The sequence below is a fragment of the Papio anubis genome, chromosome 1, assembly GCF_008728515.1.
Source record: "Papio anubis isolate 15944 chromosome 1, Panubis1.0, whole genome shotgun sequence".
In the NCBI taxonomy this organism is placed as follows: Eukaryota; Metazoa; Chordata; class Mammalia; order Primates; family Cercopithecidae; genus Papio; species Papio anubis.
In genome coordinates, this window is record NC_044976.1 from 34,361,541 (window position 1) to 34,374,464 (window position 12,924).

Below are 12,924 nucleotides of genomic sequence, written 5' to 3' on the forward strand. Positions count from 1 at the left end.
TCCCTAAGCAGTGCTACCAAATACAGCCTGACACAATCTCTTGCTTCCTCCCTTTAAAAGCTATTTCAAGCTCTCTAAGCCTGGGAGAGGGAGCTGTGGGCCTGTTCCCTTTTCCCCCACAGTGCTAACCTGGCAGTAAAAGAGAATCTTCATTAAGAGCATGGGTTTTGCCCTTTGGCCCAGCTTTGAACCCTAGCTTTTCCACTTACTCACTGTATGACCTGGGCAACTTGTGGCCTCCACTCTAAAAATGGAATTCTTGTGAGCTGGCTAATGCATGCAAACTGTTCAGTAGTGTATTTCAAGTGGTAAGCACTCAATAAATGGCACCCCAACAACAGGGTCTACATGGCCTTTCTAGCCAAACCTTCCAACTTGGTGGCCAAGTGCCCTGGACAGTTCATTTTAGGTGCGTCTGGAATAATGGTCTGCTTCTAGATTTTGCTGCACACACTAGAGCCAAAAGCGACTCGGAAGGGGCTTCAGTTGCTTATACTGGCTCCCAGGTTTCCCAGACTCTCTCATCTCTGGAGAGAAGCCACTGCTAAACCAAGTCAAACACAGACAGGGCCCATGAACCTACCTGGTCGCCTCACACCATTGTAACAAAACACCTGGGGATGAGCAGAAAGAAAACAGGACATGATTGGGATTTCACTCAAGAATGTGTCTTTATTGAAGAATTTGTAAGAAAAAAGGATGTGCCCTCTGTAAAAAGAGGAGATGTTGCCTCCGAACAGCAGGGAGGAATGAGAGCTGGGTGGCTTCCCAGAAGTCAGTGTTTCCGGCATGACTGGCTCCTTTCCTGCAAGCACTACAGTGTGTCACACTACAGCTAGCAGCTCCTCCCCACTCCCTCCCAGCCCTTCCTCCCTCCACCCCACAACCCTACAGCCATTTGAGGCAAATGGCTTTTTAAAGGCCCAGGGATAGCTGTGCCAGGCTTGCCTCTTAATGGGGTCAAAGTGGGTTTTGCTTTGGAAAAATTCAAACAGGAATGTAAAAGGTTTGAGCTCTTTCTAGTCCAACAAAGGGTGATTACATCTGGCTCCTCTCAAGGGAAAGGGAGCAGAGACTGTCACTCCTGAATGTGCACACATGGGGTAAATGGACTGTACCACAGTCTGCTCTTTATTTGAATGGAGAATGGAAACAGGTTATAAGAATATGTAACATCCATGTTCAAGAGTCACTGAGTTCTGGAGGGCAGAGGGAGCACAGAGGCCTGCTGATTCCAACAGTGCTTCTGCTGGCTATCCTCGAGTCCTAGGGATGGTTACTCCTCTCCAGCTGGAAGATTGTCCTCAATCCGCCTGATGAATCTCATCCGGATTTCTGTCACACCGTCTCCTTTCAGGGTGTCCTGGACAAACTTTGCCTCCACAGCCATCTGGACCTGGGGGATAGGGAGAAAATGAAGGGGTAACTGCCTGGCCACGGCCTCTAGGGAACCAGTGGGGATGGGGCATAACTGACTCATCCACGGCAGCCAAAAAAGCGAGGCTGGTTTCCCACAAGGACAGGATTGACAGCGCCAATGTTCTGTTGCATAAGACAATGGCTCCAACCCTTAAGGAGAAACTTAGCAAAGAATACCCAAGAAAGAGACTGTCACCAAATAAGCCTATCTGAGAATGGATGTTCCTGGGCTTTGGGGACTGACAGCACCACCTTCCAGCCTGGTATGGAGGAGCATCACCATGTAAAGATGTCCAACTTGGATCCTACCTCAGCAGACTCACCATCTTAGACAGTAAAGTGCTGGGGTGAGCCAAAGCCCTGAATTTTCTCTCTTTCATTCATTCATTTATCAAGTCCCTATTGCATTTCAGGTGTCCCAGAAGATAAAGAGCTGCACTCACCATCTCCAAAGCTCCCCGCAATACCCCACACAAGAGATTGGAATAAATAAGGGATGAGTGGTTATCAGGAAGTTCCACAAAGTCCACCAAGGGGTTATTTTCCAAAATGAGGGAGAATTCATCACCAGCTGGGCTCCAATTAGTAATGCTTGGAGTGATGCCCAAGTACATCTTGAACGCCACCTGTCAGGGGACACAAAACAGCGCTTTAGGGAAGAGCAGCAGGAACTGTACCACTGGGAAGGTGACAGAACTGGCAAAGGGGAAGTGGCTCAGGAACAAACCTGTGGCCTCCGCAAGATGATGCTTTGGACACTCAGGGCAACAAAGGAGAAGCATCTGTACGTGATGCTGCACCCCTCTCCTTCACGGCATCATACAATTTTGGCTGTCGCTTTATTTTGTTTTCCCAAAAATATTTTTCTTTCTTAGGCATCATACAAGTAAGCAACAACTCACTCACTGTCTGCCTGTACTTCTCAGTGGAAGGGAGCACTAGTCTTCCGACACCGTGGCTGCCTGAGTGCAGAGGCCCCTAACCCACTTCCCTGTCCTCTGTCTGTGCTCCCTGAATGTACCTTCTTAAAAGTGAAAACACATTACTGGGCAGAGAAAAAGTCCTACCCTATCCGCCCTCCTAATTCCAAACTCTCACAAAGCTCTCTCCACTGTCAATCCTCTTTAGGATTTGGGTATGGCCAGCAAGCTTACAACAGAAAGACCACCTTCAGGTAACTGACACCACAAAGTTATGGGTGCTATGTCATTTATTAATACTGTAACAGACAGCACTAACACTAGTAATAGTAAACATTTACTATATGCACAACACTATGCTAAACACTAGCATTTAACCTAAATGTTCATGTCCATTATTGATTTACGCCTTAAAACAGCCCTGTGGGTAGCTCTTATTTTCTTCACGTTAAAGATTAGGTAACTGGTGCCAGGTACGGTGGTTCATGCCTGTAATCCCAGTACTCTGGGAGGCCAAGGTGGGCAGATCACCTGAGGCTGGAAGTTCGACACCAGCCTGACCAACACGGCGAAACCCTGTCTCTACCCAAAATACAAAATTAAAATTAGCCAGGCATGGTGGTGCATGCCTGTAATCCCAGCTACTCGGGAGGCTGAGCCAGGAGAATTGCTTGAACCCAGGGGGCGGAGGTTGCGGTGAGCCGAGATCATGCCATTGCACTCTAGTCCAGGCAACAAGAGCGAGACTCAGTCTCAAAAAAAAAAAAAAAAAAAGATGAGGTCACTGGTAATTAAAGAAATTTAAAATAACTTACCTAAAAACACATAACTAGTAAGTACTGAAGCCAGGTTTGTGAGTCTGTATTCTTTTTTTTTTTTTTTTTTGAGACGGAGTCTCGCTCTGTCACCCAGACTTGAGTGCAGTGACCTGATTTTGGCTCACTACAACCTCCAGCTCCTGGGTTCAAGCAATTCTCTGCCTCAGCCTCCCGAGTAGCTGGGATTACAGGCACCTGCCACCACGCCCAGCAAATTTTTGTATTTTTAGTAGAGACGGGGTTTCACCATTTTGGCCAGACTGGTCTTGAACTCCTGACCTCATGAACCACCCGCCTTGGCCTCCCAAAGTGCTGGGATTACAGGCATGAGCTACCATGCCCGATCAAGTCTGTATTCTTTGCCCCCATGCTACTCTGCTACACCTTCACAGTGGAAAAGCTCAGGCTTTTATTTCAGTGGGGCTTTAATCCACGGGGATTAAATAATCTATGCTATTCCTTAATGACCTGGAACGCTTTTTTGACCCAAAGAGCTGCCTAGCCAGTCTTTTGGGAGATTAAAGGCTCTCTAAGGGAGCTAGAAAGAGTGGTAAGCAGTGCCTTCCAGCAGCAATTCTTCAGCATGGACAGGTGGCCCAGAATAATGACCTTGGCAATGACATCCGCAGTTTCCCGAAAGTCATGGCACCTCCCGACATTTGACCGAGCCAAGAAATCTTCAATTAGCCGGACTCCAATGTTAAAGCCCCTGGGAAGGAAGTTAGAGAAGAGACTATGATGGAGTCTAAATGTCTTTTGTTTGAACATAAGGTTGTTGGTAGTAAAGGGAAAATGGGGATAATCTCAAAAACATCCCAGTAAATGAGTTTAGTGAGAAATGTACCCAAAATGTTGGCTGAGAAAGACAGAGAACCCTGTTTTAAGCTCTAAAGGACAATGTAGACTCAATGTGCTGGGAGGCCCCATTTCTGTCTCTCCTGTGAAGGAGCTCACTCACATTTTGTCCAGCTGTTTATTCACATCTTCATCATTTTCATAGTCCTTGCATAGCTGGGTGACCAGAGCACCATAGGTCAGGGTGAAGAGCTCAGAGCTCTAAAAGAGATTCAAAAGGCAGTTGGGACCAAGTAGCACAAAAGAGAAAGTGTGGTGAGAGTCTGTATCAGCCTTGATGCAACTGTCAGGATTCCCTCTAAGTGTGTCTAGAGGAAAAGAACATCATCCCAACGGAGGAGCCAGAAAATCTGGCCCACAAGGTCAAAGTGGCAGGGCTGCAGCCAGAACTACTGCAAAATGGGCTGTAAAAGGCACCTCACGCACTAAGCAATCACTCTTCCAACACACCAAGGTAGGCTTCAGTCAACCCAAGTCTCCACCACAGCTGTCAAACCTCAGGTCAGGTCACCAGAATCTGGTATGGGAGCAACAGTCATTCACTAGAAGCTGTGAAACACTGAAACAGACATTTACAAACTCATCTCTGTGGCTGGCAGATGTGACCAATGGCTTCCACATGTCTTAGAATGTCCTGGCCTAGAGTAAACTGCACTCCCAAGGCCCCTCCCAGGAGAAACAGAGGACCCGGGGCCCAGTCTATGGGGAAGGAAGGAAGTCCCAGATCAAGTTCATCACCCTGATGACAACCCCTTTCCAAAGTCACCAGCATGGGAGAAAAGAATGTTCCTCTTAACGCACAGCTAAAATATTTCCAGGAAAAGAGGTGACTCTTCAGAATCAACTGGTTCCTATTACAATAGCAGCTAAAATCACAGAAACCCTTTCTCAGATGAAGAATTCTGGGGCTGGGAGCAGTGGCTCATGCTTGCAATACCAGCACTTTGGGAGGCCGAGGCGGGCAGATGACAAGGTCAGGAGACTAAGACCATCCTGGCTAACACGGTGAAACCCCGTCTCTACTAAAAATACAAAAAATTAGCTGGGCGTGGTGGCGGGCACCTGTAGTTCCAGCTACTCGGGAGGCTGAGGCAGGAGAATGGCGTGAACCCGGGAGGCAGAGCTTGCAGTGAGCCGAAATCGCACCACTGCACTGCAGCCTGGGCGACAGAGCGAGACTCCGTCTCAAAAAAAAAAAAAAAATTCTGTCACCTATCTACCAAGAAATCAATGTAGAAGGTGAAATGAGTGACAAATACCAAGACCACAGAATGAAAGCAGCAGGCAGGGTGAAAGGTATTATCAGGGTTAAAGCAAGAAACATATTAACAGCACATCTGGACCAATGGATTAACTCAGAAATAAGGCTGAAAAATCAGGATAACCACCCACTGACTTCCTTCTGAATGGAGGCTTGTCAGATTTGAAGCAAAGAACCTTGTCAGATTCGAAGCAAAGAAGCTTCCTCTCTTCAAGTTTTCTGGGGAAGAAAGTGTAAGAAATATAAAAGCCCAGGCTCTCAGAACCCAATGCTCCTCATGCCATCCCCATGACCTGATGATGGGGGCATTACAAGAATAACAATTTGAATGCCTTTTGCTTAAATACTGCATTCTACTTGTATCTCATTATCTATCCCATGATAACACAGTAATCTAGGAAAGGCAAGAATTAATCCCACTTTAGAGATGAGGAAACTGAGACCCAGAATGGTTAAAGAATGTGCCCAAGGGCCGGGCACGGTGGCTCAAGCCTGTAATCCCAGAACTTTGGGAGGTTGAGACAGGTGGATCACGAGGTCAGGAGATCGAGACCATCCTGGCTAACACAGTGAAACCCCGTCTCTACTAAAAAATACAAAAAACTAGCCAGGCGAGGTAGCAGGTGCCTGTAGTCCAGCTACTCGGGAGGCTGAGGCAGGAGAATGGCGTAAACCCGGGAGGCGGAGCTTGCAGTGAGCTGAGATCACAGCACTGCACTCCAGCCCGGGCAACAGAGCGAGACTCTGTCTCCAAAAAAACAAAACAAAACAAAACAAAACAAAACAAAACAAAAAGAATGTGCCCAAAGACAAACAGCTAATTATTGAAATAAGTAATTTGGGGAGGAAAAAAATCAAAGGTTTCCAAGCCAGAGGTCAACCTATCCACTCTTCCCCACAACTGCAATATTAATAAGCCCTACTCAATAAAAAGAAAAACAGGAGGAAAAAAAAATACCCAAAAAACTTAGCAGTACTAGAGTCAAAGAAAGTAAGTTTCAGGATCAGGAGGCCCTTTGAACTCAACTAAACAGTCAGATCAGTATCTCCAAGAGACTATTTACCAAATATGGCAATTAAGGGGAAGCTGTTAAGGAGGGGAAGGATTTTTTTAGTAAAGTCAAGGGCTTGGCACTAGAATGGTTTGGGCATGAATGGATGGAAACAATCCAGCAGTTACCAGTCCAGAGAATTGGCACCACTGCATTAAATCAGGAGAGCTTTCATTCCATTATTAATGAGCCCTTGGATGGAGACTCCAAGAGCCTCAGGCCACCATGATGCCAAGTGACAAGCAAATCATGATCTTATCAAGCACCTTATACATGCAGCTACCTCCTATTTACCAATAAGAAAAATCAAGGTCCTGGACAGATCTGCTGGTGGTCATGGAATCAATATACCTGGGATCTGGGAATGGGATCCCTAAGTTAGGCTCTCCATACCCTCTCTTGATTTGCAAGTCTATCTTCATCTTCAATTACGAACCAAGCCTCTGTGGAACCGTGAGTGACATAAATGTATAACTTAAAGGCCTTTATGCTTTAAAAATGGAAGGGAGGGCCAGGTGTGCTGGCTCACACTGGTAATTCCGGCACTTTGGGAGGCTGAGGCGGGAGGATCACTTGAGCCCAGGGATTTGAGACCAGCCTGGGCAAATAGTGAGACCCCCCAACTTGACAAAAATTTTAAAAAATTAGCCAAGCATGGTCGTGGATGCCTATTGTCTCAGCTACTTGGGAGGCTGAGGGGGAGGATGGCTTGAGCCTGGGACGTCAAGCCTGCAATGAACTGTAATTGCACCACTGTACTCCCGCCTAGGTAAAAGAGTGAGACCCTGTCTCAAAAAATAAAAATAAATATAAATATAAACAAATAAAATAGGAGTGGGCTATGGTATAATGAAAACAAATCATTCATTCAACATTTACTGTGTACCAGGCTATCTAACAGGAGGGGAAGAGACAACAAAGCCAAATAAAATACATGATTTGCCAAACGGTGATAGGTGCTATGGAGAAAAATAAAGCACAAAAACAGATTGGGGGTATTTATGTGTGTACGTATGTGTGTGTGTGTGTGTGTTGGGGGGTGGTTAATTTTAATAGAATAATCAGGGAAGGCCTCACTAAGGTAGTATTTGGTAAGCCATGAAGATATCTGGATAGATATCTGGTCTAAAAAAATTCTAGGCACTATTTCTAAAGATTCTGAGGTAGAAGTATGCCTGGTGTGTTTGAGAAACAGCGGGAGACTCTTGGCATTAGAGACGAGTAAGCAAGAGAGAACAGAAGAGGAAATCAGATAAGTGACAGGAGGTTGCAGAGTCGGAAGATCTGGGTTTTCAGCCCTTGTGACCTTTAAAACAAAAGTTCTCATGGGATCATAAACGTCAACCAGCCCAATCTCTTCACTGAACATAAGCACCACATCTCCGCTACCACCAGAAACATGAATATCTTCTGCAACACATCTATTTTTGAGACAGAGTCTCGCTCTGTCGCCCAGGCTGGGGTGCAGTGGCATGATCTCAGCTCACTGCAAGCTCCGCCTCCTGAGTTCATGCCGTTCTTCTGCCTCAGCCTCCTGAGTAGCTGGGACTGCAGGTGCCCACCACCACGCCTGGCTAATTTTTTGTATTTTTAGTAGAGGCAGGGTTTCACCGTGTTAGCCAGGATGGTCTCGATCTCCTGACCTCGTGATCCGCCCGCCTCAGCCTCCCAAAGTGCTGGGATTACAGGCGTGAGCCACCGTGCCCAGCCAACACATCTATTTTGGTAACAGTTTCTCTTAACAACCATGAGAGTCTAGCGGCACAAATATTATTCATCCCCATTTAACAGATGACAGGTTAAATAACTGAAACTCAACAGCCTTCTTATAGTTGAGCATTTATCCTGTAAAAAGCTTTGTTATCCTAAGCTGCTGCTTAACCTTCCTGAACATTAGTTTTTCCCATCTGTAAAATGGTGACAATGTTACCTGCCTTTCAGAGTTACTGTGCAATTCCAGCAAAATTCCAATCAGATAATGATGTTTGTGGAGCACCCACTGCACAGCAGGTACTCAAGAAATACATGCTTATTTTTATTCTTAAACTGGTTCCATGTGGTGTGGTGCTAGAGAGCACCCTGAACTAGGTTCAAGGAGGGCAAGTACAGCACTTTGGGAGGCCGAGGCGGACAGATCACCTGAGGTCTGGAGTTTGAGACCAGCCTGGCCAACACGGTGAAACCCATTCTCTACTAAAACTACAAAAATTAGCCGGGCGTGGTGGCAGGCGCCTGTAATCCCAGCTACTTAGGAGGCTGTGGCAGGAGAATTGCTTGAACCCAGGAGGCGGAGATTACGGTGAGCCAAGATCGCGCCACTGCACTTCAGCCTGGGAGACAAGAGTTAGACCCTGTCTCAGAAAAAAAAAAAGGAGGGCAAGTAATAAGGAAAGAAAGAGATTTTGAATTAATATAAACAACTTTCTGGCTGGGCATGGTGGCTCATGCCTATAATCCCAGCACTTTAGGAGGCCGAGGCAGGGGTCAGAAGTGGTCACCTGAGCCCAGGAGTTTGAGACTAGCCTAGGAAACACAATGAGAACCCATCTTTAAAAAAATAGAACAAATTGGCCGGGCGCAGTGGTTCAAGCCTGTAATCCCAGCACTTTGGGAGGCCGAGACGGGCGGATCACGAGGTCAGGAGATCGAGACCATCCTGACTAACACAGTGAAACCCCGTCTCTACTAAAAAATACAAAAAAATAGCCGGGCGAGGTGGTGAGCGCCTGTCGTCCCAGCTACTCGGGAGGCTGAGGCAGGAGAATGGCGCAAACCCGGGAGGCGGAGCTTGCAGTGAGCTGAGATCCGGCCACAGCACTCCAGCCTGGGCGACAGCGCAAGACTCCCTCTCAAAAAAAAAAAAAATAGAACAAATTAGCTGGATGTGGTGGCCCATGCCTGTAGTCCCAGCTACTCAGGAGGCTGAGGTGAGAGGATGGCTTGAGCCTAAGAAGTCAAGGCTGCAGTGAACTGTGATTACACCACTGCATTCCAGCCTAGACGACACAGCAAGATCCTGAAAGCCTGATTCGGAGTCTGGACTTGCTGCTTAACAGCTGTGAATACTTAGGTAAATCAATTCACTGGGCTAAGCCTCAATCTTCTAACTCAAAAAAAGTAACAGTAAAACAGTAAAATCTGCCATGCCATTCACAGGGCTGTTGGTAGGATCTAGTAAGATAATGGACTTGAATGTGCTTTGCAGACAAGAAACCACAGGATTTATAGCAGCTATGCTAACATGATCTCCAACTACTTCAGGTACAACATGAACAAAGTAAATGAAACCAGCTCTACACTCAGGTGAGACACCACTTGACAGTTTTCAGGAGGCCTTTCTTCCAGTCAGTGCCCCAAACAAAATGTCAAATCTCCTTAAGGAGGTTGTTTTTTTTTTTGGAGACAGAGTCTCGCTCTGTTGCCCAGGCTGGAGCGCAGTGGCGCCATCTTGGCTCCCTGCGAGCTCCACCTCCCAGGTTCACACCATTCTCCTTCCTCAGCCTCCCGAGTAGCTGGAACTACAGGTGTGTGCCACCACACCCAGCTAATTTGTCTATTTTTAGTAGAGACAGTGTTTCACCATGTTGGCCAGGATGGTCTCGAGTCTCTTGACCTCGTGATCCATACGCCTCAGCCTCCCAAAGTGCTGGGTTACAGGCATGAGCCACCGCACCCGGCCTACTTCCTTTATTTAAAAAAAAAAAAAAAAAAAGATGACGAAGCTGATGCTAGAATAATGAACAAACTTGCCCAAGGTAACACAGCAAGTAAGTGGTGAAACTAGAACTCAGGTGCAGCCGGTACTATACCTCTGTATGGCATACATTTCTTTTCATTTTTCCACTGCTAGAAGATACACAGTATATATGGTATACATTTCTGTCTCCCTCACAGAGTATGTGCTTCTCAAAGTTAGGGACTAGGACTTCATCCTTGCATCTCCCACAGCATCTAGCACAGAGCTCTGCATATAGTTGGGGCTGAGGAAAAGTTTATTGGACAAAAGGGCTGTTTCTGTTTGCACAGACTAAAATCTAGTTACTTGGGCATATTAACAATTTAGGTGGCTCTTGAGCCGTTTGCTCAATCCTGCTCCTGCTTCGTGGAGTGTACTTTCATTTTAATAAATCAATGCTAAAAAAGAAGGCTGGGTGCAGTGGCTCAGACCTGTAATCCCAGCAATTTGAGAGGCTGAGGTGGGCAGATCACTTGAGGTCAGGAGTTTGAGACCAACCTAGGAATACAAAACTCAGCCAGGCGTAGTGGTGGGTGCCTGTAATCCTAGCTATTTGGGAGGCTGAGGCAGGAGAATCTTTTGAACCTGGGAGGTGGAGGTTGCAGTGAGCTGAGATCGGGCCACTGCACTCCAGCCTAGGTGACAGAGCAAGACTGTCTCAAAACACAAAACAAAACAATTTAGGTCTTGGAAAGCTTAAATGGAACACAAATGCAATCCCAGTAATTTGTAAGGCGGAGCTGGAGGGATTGCTTGAACCTAGAAGTTTGAGACCTCGAGACCAACCAGAGCAACACAGGGAGACCCCTAGCTAAAAAAATAAAAAACAAAAAACAAAAAACATTAGCCAGGCATGGTGGTGCACACCTATAGTACCAGCTACTTGGGAGGCTGAGGTGGGAGGATTGCTTGAACTCTGGAGGTCAGGCTGGATGAGCCCCGATCATGCCACTGCACTCCAGCCTGGGTAAATCATATTAAAATTTAAAATTAAACAGTGCTATGAAGACAATCAGCATAGAGTTAGAGGTTAGAGAATTAGGTAACCAGGAGGAAAGGTCTCTCAAAGGAGGTGACATGTAAGTAACTATGAATGAAGCCAGGAGTGGGCCAGGTGACTATCTAGAGGAAGGGAGTTCCAAGAGCCTTGAGGGCAGGAGTATGCTGCTGCCCCTCCCTAATTACCTTACTTCACTGAAACAAAGAATACTGGGAGTTGGGGGTAGAGTCTGCAGGTTTTTGTTAAAAGATTTCAATATTGATTTCAGGTTTAAAAAATGGATAAAATGAGAGCAAACTACGAAAACTAACCAGGAAGACCTCTGCTCATCTCACAGGAAAAGGAGAAGGAAACATTTACCACACCCCTCACATTTTACACCACCCCATGTAATATTAGGTAGACGTTACTATCCCCATTTTATAGATAAAGAAATTGAAGATCTATCAAGTCAGAATTCCAATCAAGGTCCATGTGTTTCCCCTAACCTGACATTGTTTCCTAACAAAATATTCTCATCTTTTGGCCGGCGCGGTGGCTCACCCTGTAATCCCAGCACTCTGGGAGTCCGAACAGGCAGGCAGATCACCACGAGTTCGAGACCAGGCTGGCCAATATGGTGAAACCCCATCTCAACTAAAAATACAAAAATTGGCTGGGCGAGGTGGCTCACGCCTGTAATCCCAGCACTTTGGGAGGCCGAGGAAGGCGGATCACCTGAGGTCAGGAGTTCGAGACCAGCCTGGCCAACATGGTGAAACCCCATCTCTACTAAAAATACAAAAATTAACCAGGCGTGGTCGTGGGCACCTGTAATCCCAGCTACTCGGGAGGCTGAGGCAGGAGAACTGCTTGAACCTGGCAGGTTGCAGTGAGCCAAGTTAGTGCCACCGCACTACAGCCTGGGTGAGAGAGAGAGACTTCGTCTGGGGATGGGACGGGGGAGAAAAAATGAAAAATGACCTAAGTCTGCAGCCCCAGCCCCTAGTCCAACTTTATAGGACCATATGGTGTCCAACTATTCCCCGGGAAAGAAGGGAGCCACCCACTCCATAAAGCGCACCACTCACTGCTTACTCTGGCCCATCTCTTATTTCATTGAATAAAACGTTCCTTTCTGGCATGACCAGTAACTGAACATCTCTCACAATACCCACGCCACAGTGCGAGTCACTATAGCCTAAGAGTATAGCCTAACAGTATGAAGCATTAGCTTTGGAGTTAAACACGGGTCCAAGTCCTAACTTTCCAGGTGTAAATGTGAGCAAATTACGTAAGCTCTCCAAGCTGTAAAAACGGCAATCATGTTATCTATCTGATACGGGCTACTCTGCAGATTAACTGAGATACTGGAATGCATGTAACGTGCGTGGCCCGGTGCCTAACACACAGTAAGAGAGCAGTAAGTGGCAGTTACTGGTATTTATTACCGTCGTCGTTGTTGGCTTAGGACACAGCGGCACTCAGGCCTTGGGGGCGGGGTCTCCACGGGAAAGAGGTCTCCTCCGCGGAACTTCTCCGACGGTCCCCTAACCTGCCTGGGACGCCCCGGAGTGATCCAGCAAGAGGCTTCCCCCGCCAGAGCTCACAAAAGGGCCCTTTTCCAAACGCGCCTCGCGCTCGGGGCCGGGCCCCTTCCCTGTATGCCTCAATTTCGCCCCGCCCGCCGAGGTCACGCGCTCCAAGTTACCATTTTCTTGCTCTCGGTGCCACGGTTCGCCTGCCTGGACATGGTGCCGGCCGCCCCGCCCCACTCTCCTAGCCAAGGGTTAGCTCGGCGACCCCTGCAGACGCCTCCCGCCTAACCGCTGCCCCTCAGCCCAAGGGACTGACCGGCACTGACTCACTGCGCCTGCGCGGCCT

The 12,924-nt window shown here is 47.3% G+C and overlaps 1 protein-coding gene across 4 annotated transcripts; it reads right to left on the reverse strand.

Moving 5' to 3' along the window:
- Nucleotides 1–646: 646 nt before the first annotated feature.
- Nucleotides 647–12,924, reverse strand: TRAPPC3 (trafficking protein particle complex 3). Of its 4 annotated transcripts, none has more exons than XM_003891589.3 (5): nt 12,752–12,924; nt 4,116–4,213; nt 3,767–3,866; nt 1,863–2,045; nt 647–1,396 (listed from the first exon to the last, which is right to left on the reverse strand). In XM_003891589.3, the coding sequence occupies exons 1-5, from the start codon at nt 12,791–12,793 to the stop codon at nt 1,277–1,279; spliced, it is 543 nt and encodes a 180-aa protein (XP_003891638.1). In that variant the 5' UTR covers nt 12,794–12,924; the 3' UTR covers nt 647–1,276. The 4 variants fall into 4 exon arrangements, with proteins under 4 accessions (XP_003891638.1, XP_003891640.1, XP_009203084.1 ...); XM_003891591.3 differs by having other exon boundaries at nt 3,767–3,890; XM_009204820.2 differs by having other exon boundaries at nt 12,492–12,912.